Source organism: Cetorhinus maximus, chromosome 14 (assembly GCF_964194155.1).
Source record: "Cetorhinus maximus chromosome 14, sCetMax3.hap1.1, whole genome shotgun sequence".
NCBI classification, from domain to species: Eukaryota; Metazoa; Chordata; class Chondrichthyes; order Lamniformes; family Cetorhinidae; genus Cetorhinus; species Cetorhinus maximus.
The window spans coordinates 39,690,322-39,704,180 of NC_135892.1; the positions used below are offsets into that span (position 1 = coordinate 39,690,322).

Genomic DNA, 13,859 nt, shown 5'->3' on the forward strand with positions numbered 1-13,859 from the left:
CACCCTCATATCCGAACACATCCCCATCCTCATTTCCCCTCAGCCCTTCCCCATCCTCATTACCCCCAACCCCCTATCCTAAACAACCCGGAACCACATCCTTATCTCCCCCCGCCCCCTAACCCATCTTAATCGCCCCTTGCCCATCTCCCCTTCCTCATCTCTCGCACGCCCCCTCCCCTCCCCGTCTTCATCTCCTGCAGCCCCCCTCCCCTCCCCTCCCCATCTCCTCCAAACCCCTCCACTCCCCATCCTCACCTCCCCCAACCCCCTTCCCCTCCCCATCCTGACCTCCCGCAACCCCCTTCCCCTCCCCGTCTTCACCTCCCCCAGCCCCTACCCTCCCTGTCCTCACCTCCCCCACACCCCCTCCCCTCCCCGTCCTCATCTGCCCCACCCCCTCCCCGTCCTCACCTCACCCATTCCCCTCCCCGTCCTCACCTACCCCAACCCCCTCCTCCTCTCCCCCACGCCCCTCCCCCTCTCCCCCACCCCCCCTCCCTGTCCTCCTCTCCCCCACCCCCCTCCCTGTCCTCCTCTCCCCCACCCCCCTCCCTGTCCTCCCCTCCCTGTCCTCCTCTCCTCCTCTCCCCCTCCCCCCCACCCCCCTCCCCCCCTCCCCCCCTCCCCCACCCCCCCCTCCCTGTCCTCCTCTCCCCCACCCCCCCTCCCTGTCCTCCTCTCCCCCACCCCCCCTCCCTGTCCTCCTCTCCCCCACCCCCCCTCCCTGTCCTCCTCTCCCCCACCCCCCCTCCCTGTCCTCCTCTCCCCCACCCCACCTCCCTGTCCTCCTCTCCCCCACCCCCCCTCCCTGTCCTCCTCTCCCCCACGCCCCCTCCCTGTCCTCCTCTCCCCCACCCCCCCTCCCTGTCCTCCTCTCCCCCACCCCCCCTCCCTGTCCTCCTCTCCCCCACCCCCCCTCCCTGTCCTCCTCTCCCCCACCCCCCCTCCCTGTCCTCCTCTCCCCCACCCCCCCTCCCTGTCCTCCTCTCCCCCACCCCCCCTCCCTGTCCTCCTCTCCCCCGCCCCGTTCTCGTCTGCCCCAGCCCCCCTCCCCTCCCCTCCCCGTCCTCATATCACCCAACCCCCCTCCACATCCTCGTCAACCCCACCCCCCCTCCCCATTTCCCAGACCCCCCCCCCCATCCTCGTCAACACCACCCCCCCAGCCTCCCCTCCCGGTCTCCCACAACCCCTCCCCGTCTCCCCACACTTTCCCCTCCCTGCCATTGTCTCTCCCACTGTCCCCATGTCCTCGTGTTCCCTGCACCCCCTTCCCCTCCCACTCCCCTCCCCTCCCACTCCCCTCCCCTCCCTTCACCGTCTTGGTCCTCCCCGCACCCACCCTTCCGTACATGTCCTCGTCCCCCTTCACCACCCTCCCCGTCATCGTCCCCACACACCCCTCCCCACCCTTCCCTGTCCCCCTCACCCACCCTACCCTCCCCATTCTCGTCTCCCCCACCACTTCCCTTCCCATCATCGCCGCCGCCACTGCTCCCCCGTCATTGTCTCCCCAACACCCCTGTCTCCCCCGCCCCTCTTCCCCTCCCCTCCCCATACACCCACCTGGCCACCCCTTCCTGTCCTCATCCCCCTCACCCACCCTCCCCTCGCCGTCCTCGTCTCCCCCAGCCTCCCTCTACTCCCCCACCGTCCTCATCTCCGCCTACTCCCCTCCCACCATCCTCAACTCCCCCACCACCCCTCCCCATCCCCGACCTCATCCCCCCCACCCCCCTCCTCCTCGTCTGCCACACCCCCTCCTCCCTTCCCCGTCATTCGGCCCATCGAGTCTGCACCAACACGTGAGAATCACCTGACCTACCTACCTACCTAATCCCATTTACCAGCATTTGGCCCATAGCCTTGAATGTTATGATGTGCCAAGTGCTCATCCAGGTACTTTTTAAAGGATGTGAGGCATCCACCACCCTCCCAGGCAGCGCATTCCAGACTATCACCACCCTCTGGGTAAAAAGGTTTTTCCTCACATCCCCCCTAAACCTCCTGCCCCTCACCTTGAACTTGTGTCCCCTCGTGACTGACCCTTCAACTAAGGGGAACAGCTGCTCCCTATCCACCCTGTCCATGCCCCTCATAATCTTGTACACCTCGATCAGGTCGCCCCTCAGTCTTCTCTGCTCCAACGAAAACAACCCAACTCTATCCAACCTCTCTTCGTAACTTAAATGTTTCATCCCAGGCAACATCCTGGTAAATCTCCTCTGCACCCCCTCCAGTGCAATCACATCCTTCATATAATGTGGCGACCAGAACTGCACACACTACTCCAGCTGTGGCCTCACCAAGGTTCTATACAACTCCAACATGACCTCCCTGCTTTTGTAATCAATGCCTCATATGCCTTTTTCACCACCCCACTAACATGCCCCTCCGCCTTCAGAGATCTATGGACACACACGCCAAGGTCCCTTTGTTCCTCAGAACTTCCTAGTGTCATGCCGTTCGTTGAATACTTCCTTGTCAAATTACTCCTTCCAAAGTATATCACCTCACACTTTTCAAGGTTAAATTCCATCTGCCACTTATCTGCCCATTTGACCATTCCGTCTATATCTTCCTGTAGCCCAAGACACTCAACCTCACTGTTAACCACCCGGCCAATCCTTGTGTCATCCACAAACTTACTAATCCTAACCTCCACATAGTCATCTATGTCGTATTATATTAAATGACAAATAATAGGGGACCCTGCACAGATCCCTGTGGTACGCCACTGGCTTCGGTCACTAAAGCATCCTTCTGTCATCACCCTCTGTCTCCTACAGCTAAGCCAATTTTGAAACCCCCCAAACACCTCTCTCCCCCAACACCCCAGCCTCCTCTCCCCGCCACACCCCCACCCTCTCCCCCAAACAGCCCACTCTCTTTTCTCCCCCACATACCACACTCCCCCCTCCTCCTCTCCTCCCCACACCACACTCCCACATCCTCTCCTCCCCACACCACACTCCCCCCTCCACTCCCCCCAACACCACACTCCCACCTCCTCTCCCCCCAACACCACACTCCCACCTCCTCTCCCCCCAACACCACACTCCCACCTCCTCTCCCCCCAACACCACACTCCCACCTCCTCTCCCCCCAACACCACACTCCCACCTCCTCTCCCCCCAACACCACACTCCCACCTCCTCTCCCCCCAACACCACACTCCCACCTCCTCTCCCCCCAACACCACACTCCCACCTCCTCTCCCCCCAACACCACACTCCCACCTCCTCTCCCCCCAACACCACACACCCCCCCTCCTCTCCCCCCACACCCCACTCCACCCTCCTCTCCGACACACACCACACTCCCCCCTCCTCTCCCCACCACGCCACACCCCCCCCTCCTCTCCCCACCACGCCACACTCCCCCCTTCTCTCCCCCCACACCAACGTCCTCTCCCCCACCAACACCGCCCCACCCTCCTCTCCCCCCAACACCACACTCCTCTCCGTCCCCCAACACCCCCCCACCCTCCTCTCCCCCCAACACCACACTCCTCTCCGTCCCCCAACACCCCCCCACCCTCCTCTCCCCCCAACACCACACTCCTCTCCGTCCCCCAACACCACACTCCTCTCCGTCCCCAACACCCCCCCGCCCTCCTCTCCCCCAACACCACACTCCTCTCCGTCCCCCAACACCCCCCGCCCTCCTCTCCCCCCAACACCACACTCCTCTCCGTCCCCCATCACCCCCCCGCCCTCCTCTCCCCCCAACAGCAGCCCCCCGCCCTCCTCTCCCCCGCCCTCCTCTCCCCCCCAACAGCAGCCCCCGCCCTCCTCTCCCCCGTCCGACACGACCCCCTCCCCGCCCTCCTCTCCCCCGTCCGACACGACCCCCTCCCCGCCCTCCTCTCCCCCGTCCGACACGACCCCCTCCCCGCCCTCCTCTCCCCCGTCCGACACGACCCCCTCCCCGCCCTCCTCTCCCCCGTCCGACACGACCCCCTCCCCGCCCTCCTCTCCCCCGTCCGACACGACCCCCTCCCCGCCCTCCTCTCCCCCGTCCGACACGACCCCCTCCCCGCCCTCCTCTCCCCCGTCCGACACGACCCCCTCCCCGCCCTCCTCTCCCCCGTCCGACACGACCCCCTCCCCGCCCTCCTCTCCCCCGTCCGACACGACCCCCTCCCCGCCCTCCTCTCCCCGTCCGACACGACCCCCTCCCCGCCCTCCTCTCCCCCCACCGCTACACATGCCCACCTTCCTCTCCCTCCGGTAACAGCCCCCCACCTTCCGCTCCCTCCGGTAACAGCCCCCCACCTTCCGCTCCCTCCGGTAACAGCCCCCCACCCTCCGCTCCCTCCGGTAACAGCCCCCCACCCTCCGCTCCCTCCGGTAACAGCCCCCCACCCTCCGCTCCCTCCGGTAACAGCCCCCCACCCTCCGCTCCCTCCGGTAACAGCCCCCCACCCTCCGCTCCCTCCGGTAACAGCCCCCCACCCTCCGCTCCCTCCGGTAACAGCCCCCCACCCTCCGCTCCCTCCGGTAACAGCCCCCCACCCTCCGCTCCCTCCGGTAACAGCCCCCCACCCTCCGCTCCCTCCGGTAACAGCCCCCCACCCTCCGCTCCCTCCGGTAACAGCCCCCCACCCTCCGCTCCCTCCGGTAACAGCCCCCCACCCTCCGCTCCCTCCGGTAACAGCCCCCCACCCTCCGCTCCCTCCGGTAACAGCCCCCCACCCTCCGCTCCCTCCGGTAACAGCCCCCCACCCTCCGCTCCCTCCGGTAACAGCCCCCCACCCTCCGCTCCCTCCGGTAACAGCCCCCCACCCTCCGCTCCCTCCGGTAACAGCCCCCCACCCTCCGCTCCCTCCGGTAACAGCCCCCCACCCTCCGCTCCCTCCGGTAACAGCCCCCCACCCTCCGCTCCCTCCGGTAACAGCCCCCCACCCTCCTCTCCCTCCGGTAACAGCCCCCCACCCTCCTCTCCCTCCGGTAACAGCCCCCACCCTCCTCTCCCTCCGGTAACAGCCCCCCACCCTCCTCTCCCTCCGGTAACAGCCCCCCACCCTCCTCTCCCTCCGGTAACAGCCCCCCCACCCTCCTCTCCCTCCGGTAACAGCCCCCCCACCCTCCTCTCCCTCCGGTAACAGCCCCCCACCCTCCTCTCCCTCCGGTAACAGCCCCCCCACCCTCCTCTCCCTCCGGTAACAGCCCCCCACCCTCCTCTCCCTCCGGTAACAGCCCCCCCACCCTCCTCTCCCTCCGGTAACAGCCCCCCCACCCTCCTCTCCCTCCGGTAACAGCCCCCCCACCCTCCTCTCCCTCCGGTAACAGCCCCCCCACCCTCCTCTCCCTCCGGTAACAGCCCCCCCACCCTCCTCTCCCTCCGGTAACAGCCCCCCCACCCTCCTCTCCCTCCGGTAACAGCCCCCCACCCTCCTCTCCCTCCGGTAACAGCCCCCCCACCCTCCTCTCCCTCCGGTAACAGCCCCCCCACCCTCCTCTCCCTCCGGTAACAGCCCCCCCACCCTCCTCTCCCTCCGGTAACAGCCCCCCCACCCTCCTCTCCCTCCGGTAACAGCCCCCCCACCCTCCTCTCCCTCCGGTAACAGCCCCCCCACCCTCCTCTCCCTCCGGTAACAGCCCCCCCACCCTCCTCTCCCTCCGGTAACAGCCCCCCCACCCTCCTCTCCCTCCGGTAACAGCCCCCCCACCCTCCTCTCCCTCCGGTAACAGCCCCCCCACCCTCCTCTCCCTCCGGTAACAGCCCCCCCACCCTCCTCCTCCCTCCGGTAACAGCCCCCCCACCCTCCTCTCCCTCCGGTAACAGCCCCCCCACCCTCCTCTCCCTCCGGTAACAGCCCCCCCACCCTCCTCTCCCTCCGGTAACAGCCCCCCACCCTCCTCTCCCTCCGGTAACAGCCCCCCCACCCTCCTCTCCCTCCGGTAACAGCCCCCCACCCTCCTCTCCCTCCGGTAACAGCCCCCCACCCTCCTCTCCCTCCGGTAACAGCCCCCCCACCCTCCTCTCCCTCCGGTAACAGCCCCCCCACCCTCCTCTCCCTCCGGTAACAGCCCCCCACCCTCCTCTCCCTCCGGTAACAGCCCCCCCACCCTCCTCTCCCTCCGGTAACAGCCCCCCCACCCTCCTCTCCCTCCGGTAACAGCCCCCCCACCCTCCTCTCCCTCCGGTAACAGCCCCCCCACCCTCCTCTCCCTCCGGTAACAGCCCCCCCACCCTCCTCTCCCTCCGGTAACAGCCCCCCCACCCTCCTCTCCCTCCGGTAACAGCCCCCCCACCCTCCTCTCCCTCCGGTAACAGCCCCCCCACCCTCCTCTCCCTCCGGTAACAGCCCCCCCACCCTCCTCTCCCTCCGGTAACAGCCCCCCCTAACAGCCCCCCCACCCTCCTCTCCCTCCGGTAACAGCCCCCCCACCCTCCTCTCCCTCCGGTAACAGCCCCCCCACCCTCCTCTCCCTCCGGTAACAGCCCCCCCACCCTCCTCTCCCTCCGGTAACAGCCCCCCACCCTCCTCTCCCTCCGGTAACAGCCCCCCACCCTCCTCTCCCTCCGGTAACAGCCCCCCACCCTCCTCTCCCTCCGGTAACAGCCCCCCACCCTCCTCTCCCTCCGGTAACAGCCCCCCACCCTCCTCTCCCTCCGGTAACAGCCCCCCACCCTCCTCTCCCTCCGGTAACAGCCCCCCACCCTCCTCTCCCTCCGGTAACAGCCCCCCACCCTCCTCTCCCTCCGGTAACAGCCCCCCACCCTCCTCTCCCTCCGGTAACAGCCCCCCACCCTCCTCTCCCTCCGGTAACAGCCCCCCACCCTCCTCTCCCTCCGGTAACAGCCCCCCACCCTCCTCTCCCTCCGGTAACAGCCCCCCACCCTCCTCTCCCTCCGGTAACAGCCCCCCACCCTCCTCTCCCACCCCAACAACCCCCCACCCTCCTCTCCCACCCCAACAACCCCCTACCCTCCTCTCACCCCCATCGTCGTCATCTCCCCCCACCCCCCCCATCCTTATCTCTCCCCCCCCATCCTTATCTCTCCCCCCCCCCATCCTTATCTCCCCCCACCCCCCCCCATTCTTATCTCCCCAAGGTACAGCCCCCATCCTTATCTCTCCTCCCCCCATCCTTATCTCCCCCCCATCATCCTTATCTCCCCCCACCCCCCCATCCTTATCTCCCCCCACCCCCCCATCCTTATCTCCCCCCACCCCCCCCATCCTTATCTCCCCCCACCCCCCCCATCCTTATCTCCCCCCACCCCCCCATCCTTATCTCTCCCCCCCCATCCTTATCTCCCCCCACCCCCCCCATTCTTATCTCCCCCCACCCCCCCCATTCTTATCTCCCCCCCCCATTCTTATCTCTCCTCCCCCCATCCTTATCTCCCCCCCATCATCCTTATCTCCCCCCACCCCCCCCATCCTTATCTCCCCCCACCCCCGCCCATCCTTATCTCTCCCCCCCCCATCCTTATCTCCCCCCACCCCCCCCATTCTTATCTCCCCCCCCCCATTCTTATCTCCCCCCACCCCCCCATCCTTATCTCCCCCCACCCCCCCATCCTTATCTCCCCCCACCCCCCCATCCTTATCTCCCCCCACCCCCCCCCCATCCTTATCTCCCCCCACCCCCCCCCCATCCTTATCTCCCCCCACCCCCCCCCATCCTTATCTCCCCCCACCCCCCCCCCATCCTTATCTCCCCCCACCCCCCCCCCATCCTTATCTCCCCCCACCCCCCCCCCATCCTTATCTCCCCCCACCCCCCCCCCATCCTTATCTCCCCCCCCCATCCTTATCTCCATTCACTCTCACCCCCAACACCGTGCCCCATCCGCCGACTTCTAAATGCTTTTCCTCGTTCAACCTTCACTCTATATTTTACCCCATCACCTCACCTCCTCTCCGCTCTGATATTCATCCATTTTTCTAACGGTTACGTCCGCGCACGCGCATCTTCGCTGCAGCGAGCCGGCTCCATTCTCGGGCTGATGACCCGGATTCCCAGGTGGGAGGGAGTCTCGCGGCCGTCAAGGATCGTGCGCTTGTGTATTGTAGTCACATGGAAAGGTCGCTTATGGCTTTGCGCATGTTGCTTTTGGGAGGGAGAGTTCAAACCTGTTGCTTGTCAATGATGTTTATATTGGTCCGGCAATTGCATCTATTTCAGAATGAAGACATTGGTAATGTTTATGAAGATCAGGTGCAAATTTTCGTTAACTGCTGGTGTAAGAATGAAAAAGAGAAATGCAAATCAGCATCTTGAAAGAATGAAGTAAATGAGAAATCATATAAAATCAAGGATACAAATCGAAAGGCGCAGAGGGACCTAGGTATACATATATATGCACATTGAAGGTGGCAGGACAGGTTGAGGGCGGGGTTAATAAAGCTTACAATACCGTAGAGGAGGGAGTACAAGAGCAAAGATTTATATTAAACTTACATATAAAGCACTGGTTCAGCTTCCATTGGAGTATTGTTTCTAGTTTTGAACGCCACACTTGAGCTAAGATGTGAGGGCAATAGGGTGCAGAAAAGAATGGTTCCAGGAATGATGAACTTTAGTTATGTAGATAGATTGGACAAGTTGGGACTGTTTTCCATGGAGAAGAAAAGGTTGAGAGGAGATTTGGTAGAGGTATTCAAAATTGTGAAGAGCGTGGATAGTTAGAGAGAAACTGTTCCTACTTGTGGAAGGAACGAGCACGAGAGGGCAGAGATTTAAGGTAATTGGTAAATGAAGTGATGGGGACATGAGAAAATTTTTCATGCGGTGAGTGATTATGACATGGAATATGCTGTCTTAGAGGCAGGTTCAAATCAGGCATTCAAGAAGGAGTTGGATTATTATCTGAAAACAAAGCATATGCAGGGCTATGGAGAGAAGGTGGGGGAATTGCACTCAATGAATTGATCATTCAGAGAGCCAGTGCAGATACGATGGGCCGACCAGCCTTCTGTTCTGCAACAATTCTGTGATTCCGTGTAATGGACTAGTTACTTTGAAGAAGCATGTAGTGATTGGCTGCTTTAATCCACCAAGAAAGTAGCTTTGAGCAGTAATAAGATTGGGTTGCAGACTGAACTGCTGAGCCTTTCCAGCAATTGCTTTTTCAGATTTTCCACCATCTGCAATATTTTGCTGTTTACTTTCTGGTGCTCTGCAACAGTTCCAGATGTTACAATGCTTGAACAGGTTGTGGGGAAGATTCAGTTTGGGACCAATAAAATTTGTTTAAAGTAGACAAAGGCCAGGATTTTCCGTGTCCACAGGTACCGTGCCGGGCGTGTTTGGTGGCGTGAGTGGACAATATAGCATGATCGGTATCACGATGGCATGAAACCAGTTCGCAAAAGTCCACTCAGCCCGCCAATGGCAGGCCGCGGTTCTCTGCCATCAGATGTTGGGAACCTCATTGTAATGCATCAGCATATCATCATTAGGCCTGCCCGCACTCACCCCCCCCAACCCCCCGCCACCCCACTGGATTGTCCGCCCATGTCGGCAGGAAAACACACCAACGTGTTTCACGACAGCACATAAGTGTAATGACCCAGCAGTTGGTAAAGCTGAGTTATTTAAAAATCCCAGAGGTAAACTTTAAACAACTGTCATAACCTATATTTTTAAGTGGTATGTTTGAGATGCAACTCTTAATTCAGGAAACCGACCAATTCTCGAGAAATTTTGTATTAAACTAAATGAAACATTTTATTAAGTTACAACACATTAAACACATATACATGGCTACAAATTACTACTATCATAACTTATAACAAATTCTCAAACTAATCGTCACGGAAAAACGGAGTGAACACCCAGACCCTGGAGATTTGTCTAGGAAGTCTTTATTAAAGTCGTGATATCACGGAGAGCCTAGTCGCATACAACGGAGCGAACCAGTCTCTGACTAACACCTCTTTACACACATAGATATAGCAAAAGGTTCGTGACAGAAACTTGGGCAATTACAATAGTTTCACATGGCTTCAAAGGATAGCGATCAGTGTTAATGGTTTAATGATTAGACAGGACAATGTCAATAGTTTAGCAAATAGACAGGGCAATGTCGATGAATCAGCAAATAGATAGTGCTAATTGGTTACATATCCTGGGCAATGCACACACCATAGTTTTTTTTCCCTTAGATTTTGACATATCTGAGATATCTGACATCTGGAGCCCCTTAGTCTGGGAAGGTAGCACTGGCCCTTTGATTTGCTAATTTATGTGCTGGCTGTGTGACTGTTTGGGGACATTCTACAGTAATTTCATTATACATGTATTTTAAGTTTATTTCTCTCACAAGTATAGGTGTATTTTATTTCATTCACAATTGTACATGTATTTTATTTCATTCACAATTATACGTGTATTTTATTTCATTCACAATTATACGTGTATTTCATTTCATTCACAATTTTATTTTGTTTTATTCCTCCACACTAATCTCCATTAAAACAACAGCACACATGGACTTAACCAGACACCAAGAAAAGCACTTTCACCTTACGAATTCAAAATGAGGTTCCTCTCACTTTGGTTCCTGTGGAGACAGTTGTAGGCTTACAGCTGCTTTGATCTTACATTGCCTCTGCCCTGCACACAAAACTGCCATTGTTTATATCCAGGACATCTCATTGAATGTAAATTCTCATTGTATCACCAGTCTTTTTGAACTCCACCTCTTATAACAATAAAACCTCTTTCATAGTACCAATTTTGTTAGTAATATAAACATAATGTTTTGTCTCTGCTAGCTAGGTGCCAGATTTCACCCCGCTTCTCTAATGCTCTATTCAAAAAATGCAAATGCACTCTACCTCTCTTACATCTCAAAACTAGTACACGTCAAAGCATCCAGGCTAGCTGGCTTTAATCCAATTAAGACACACTCATAGACTAAACCTCTATTTTAAAAGAAAATATTTTCCTATAATATATATATTAATAGCTTCATGACAATAAGCGACGTACACCTGGCGGGCTGTACTTTGCTCGGGACTTCAAGGCTTGTTTGACTACCTTGCTTTGGTCAGCACTCACAGTCATCAGTGCCAGGCTTTACAGACAGCACCACATCACGTTTAGGGGGGCTCACGGCAGATCTCTCCCTGCCAGATCAGCCATATGTGGGTGGCTTTTCAATGGATGCAGGGCTAAGGCTTGTTTGGTGAAGGGGAGAAATGGCCTCAGGCAAGGGAAGAGGCTGCAGGACGAGGGCTGTACTGGGGAAGGAGGGTAACCCAGGGTATATGTGGGGCACATGTTGATCTGTGCAAGTGGCCTCAAGATGGTGAGGGCTGAGGATGCAGCCTCCAGAGGAGATGAGCCAGATGGACATGAGAGGGGTATGTGTGTGAGATGCCAGTGAATGTGTGATGGGCTTGAGTGTGTGAGTTTAGAATGATGAGATGGTTGCCATACCCTGGCTGAACAGATCAGATCATTCATCCTCTATCTGCATTGGATGGCCAATCTGTTCTGTACAGCATTGGCATTGATCACCATGCCACTGCCTCCCAAGCCTGGTTGGTCATGCTGCTGCCCTGCAGTCAGAGCGGGGGTAGAGGACATCGCAGCGGGCCTCCATGGCGTCCAAAAGGCATTCCAGTGACACATCACTAAACCTGGGGGCTCCAATATTTTTGCCTTTTGTGGACATTTTCCCTGCAGCAGTCGAGGGCTGGAAGCACTGAGATGTGTGCACATGGCTGGACTTTAAATATGGCGCCCGGCTTGATGAAGCGGCGAGGTGATGGCTTGGTGAGCGAATGAGAGCCCGCCCACCATGGAAACAGCGTGTTTCCCAGGAATGCATAATTAATGTGGCTGGCTTGGGATGATACAGTGTGAAAACCCACCATTGCGGCCAGTGTGTAAAACGTCACTTTGCAGGCCCACTACTGCACTTAGTGCAAATCTGGGACAATTCCACCCAAAGTTTGAAATTCAAGACACTTACTAAGTGAATAAAGCCACAGATCCCATGGGTTTTGAGCAAACAAAAATATACTTTACTATACAAGTTTAGAAAGATAAAACAATTTACAATATCTATCTTATACTCTTAACATTCAGGATAAGTATGAGATACATGTAAATTAACAGGCAAACTGTGGTTGGACACACCACACCACAGAAGAAATGTCAGATGCAACCAAAAATGGATTCCATGGATTTCTCAACAACTCAGCCCAGATCTTAGTTGCACTGAGCCAACAAATCTCACTGAAACTCTGTCTCTCTCACAAGGGCTTCTAATCTTCACCTTTTCAGATTTTGCCTTGGAATTCTCTCCAAAAGTCGCTCCAACTCGGACGGCTTCAATGACAGCCCACCTCACAGGGCTTCAGTCTAGCTTTCTGAGATTACATTCCCATGGATTTCCAAGTACACTGAAGCATCAACTTACAAGCACAATTTCAGATCTTCGGCTGTGCCAAGCAGAACCTCACTGCTCCAAAGAGATACCTTTGCCCCAACGGCCCTCTTTACTTAAAGTCTGTTCCCTGCAGCTCTTTCTCTAACTGGGAGCCTGTTTCTCTGCTCCTTTCTTTTTACTTAACTGGGGCCTGTTGCTGTCCCGTGTCTTTGTTCCTCACCTGGGACACTTGCTAACTGACTGACTCAAACTGACTGTTCACTGACCCTTGAACTGATCTGGTGACCTATCACAATGTTCCAAGAGGGTCCCATCCTTGTTCCTAGGCAGGAACAAGTGTGACAAGCAGTGCAACATCCTGAGCCTTAAATGTTATAATCTCCACAGACTCAAGGCTTACATAGCACACAGAATGAATGCATTTCATAACACAGGACAAACTAGTTCTTCATCCCTAAGATTACAAACTATTACTATGTGCCATCTGATAGCAAAAACCTATGCTGCCCAGTATTCCATAATATTACAGAGTTCATTTTTTTTCATCTTTCATGATGTTGTTGTGCTCTTCTATTGCTATCAGCTTTTCTTTTGGATTTCCTGCGCATGCAGGAAACTTTATTTTTTATAGCATGTCACAGCAGTATTGAAAAGTGTTAGGGGAAATACAGTAAGAATTTATTGAAAGGGAATGAATTTTTAAAATTCTCCAGGCAGCCAAAGGTTACCAGATGAACCTTGCACAGCCTTAGGGCTTGCAAACAACAGAAAGGCCTTGGGAACCAGACTGGAGGCATAGGTTGAAAATAATATAGATGAAGTTTGCTCTTCAACGGATAAGGGAAGGTCGGATGGTCCCAGCTTAGATTGGGGGAGAAAGCTCTGCCTGGGTGTAGGAGGATGTGTGTATGTATATGTTGACAAAATTGGAATCTGAACAATGTTTTTGTATATGACCAGTAATGTATAAATATGCTGAATACTTGTAATTTAGCAGAGTGCTACCTCAAGCTGCTTGAGATGGCTCTGTCCTTGCAATTGCTCGAATAAATGATGGTAACCTGTTCCAGAGCCTCCTGTGGTCTGTTTGTCAAAGCTCCCACTACAGAAGTATTTTTTGAGCACAGCATTGAAGCATCATCTGAAGTTACAAACACATCTCTCAGTGGTTTGTAAATGATAAATGAAAGTGGAAAATATTTTCATTTCCTGCTGCCAGGAGCAGCATCAGGTATACCTAAAAATGAGGTGTCAACCTGGTGAAGCTATAACACAGGACTACTTGCATGCCATACAGCAGAAGCAGCAAGCAATAGATAGAGTTAAGTGGTTTTACCACCGACGGATAAGATCTAAGCTTTGCAGTCGTGAATGGTGGTGGACAATTAATCAGCTCACTGGAGGAGGACACTCCACAAATATCCCCATCCTCAATGATCGGGGAGCCCAGCACATCAGTGCAAAAAATAAGGCTGAAGCATTTGCAACAATCT

General features: G+C 56.5%; 1 protein-coding gene across 2 annotated transcripts in view; it reads right to left on the bottom strand.

Moving 5' to 3' along the window:
• The window catches only part of LOC144690120 (dynein light chain Tctex-type 1-like), a 23,617-nt gene extending 15,666 nt beyond the window's left edge, over positions 1-7,951 (bottom strand). Inside the window, exon 1 of one of the 2 annotated variants that reach the window (XM_078557597.1) lies at positions 7,876-7,951. In XM_078557597.1, coding sequence (XP_078413723.1) covers positions 7,876-7,902 — 27 coding nt within the window. In that variant the 5' untranslated portion in view covers positions 7,903-7,951. The remainder of the gene's footprint in view (positions 1-7,875) is intronic. The other variant, XM_078557598.1, reaches the window with a different exon arrangement.
• Positions 7,952-13,859: the final 5,908 nt, after the last annotated feature.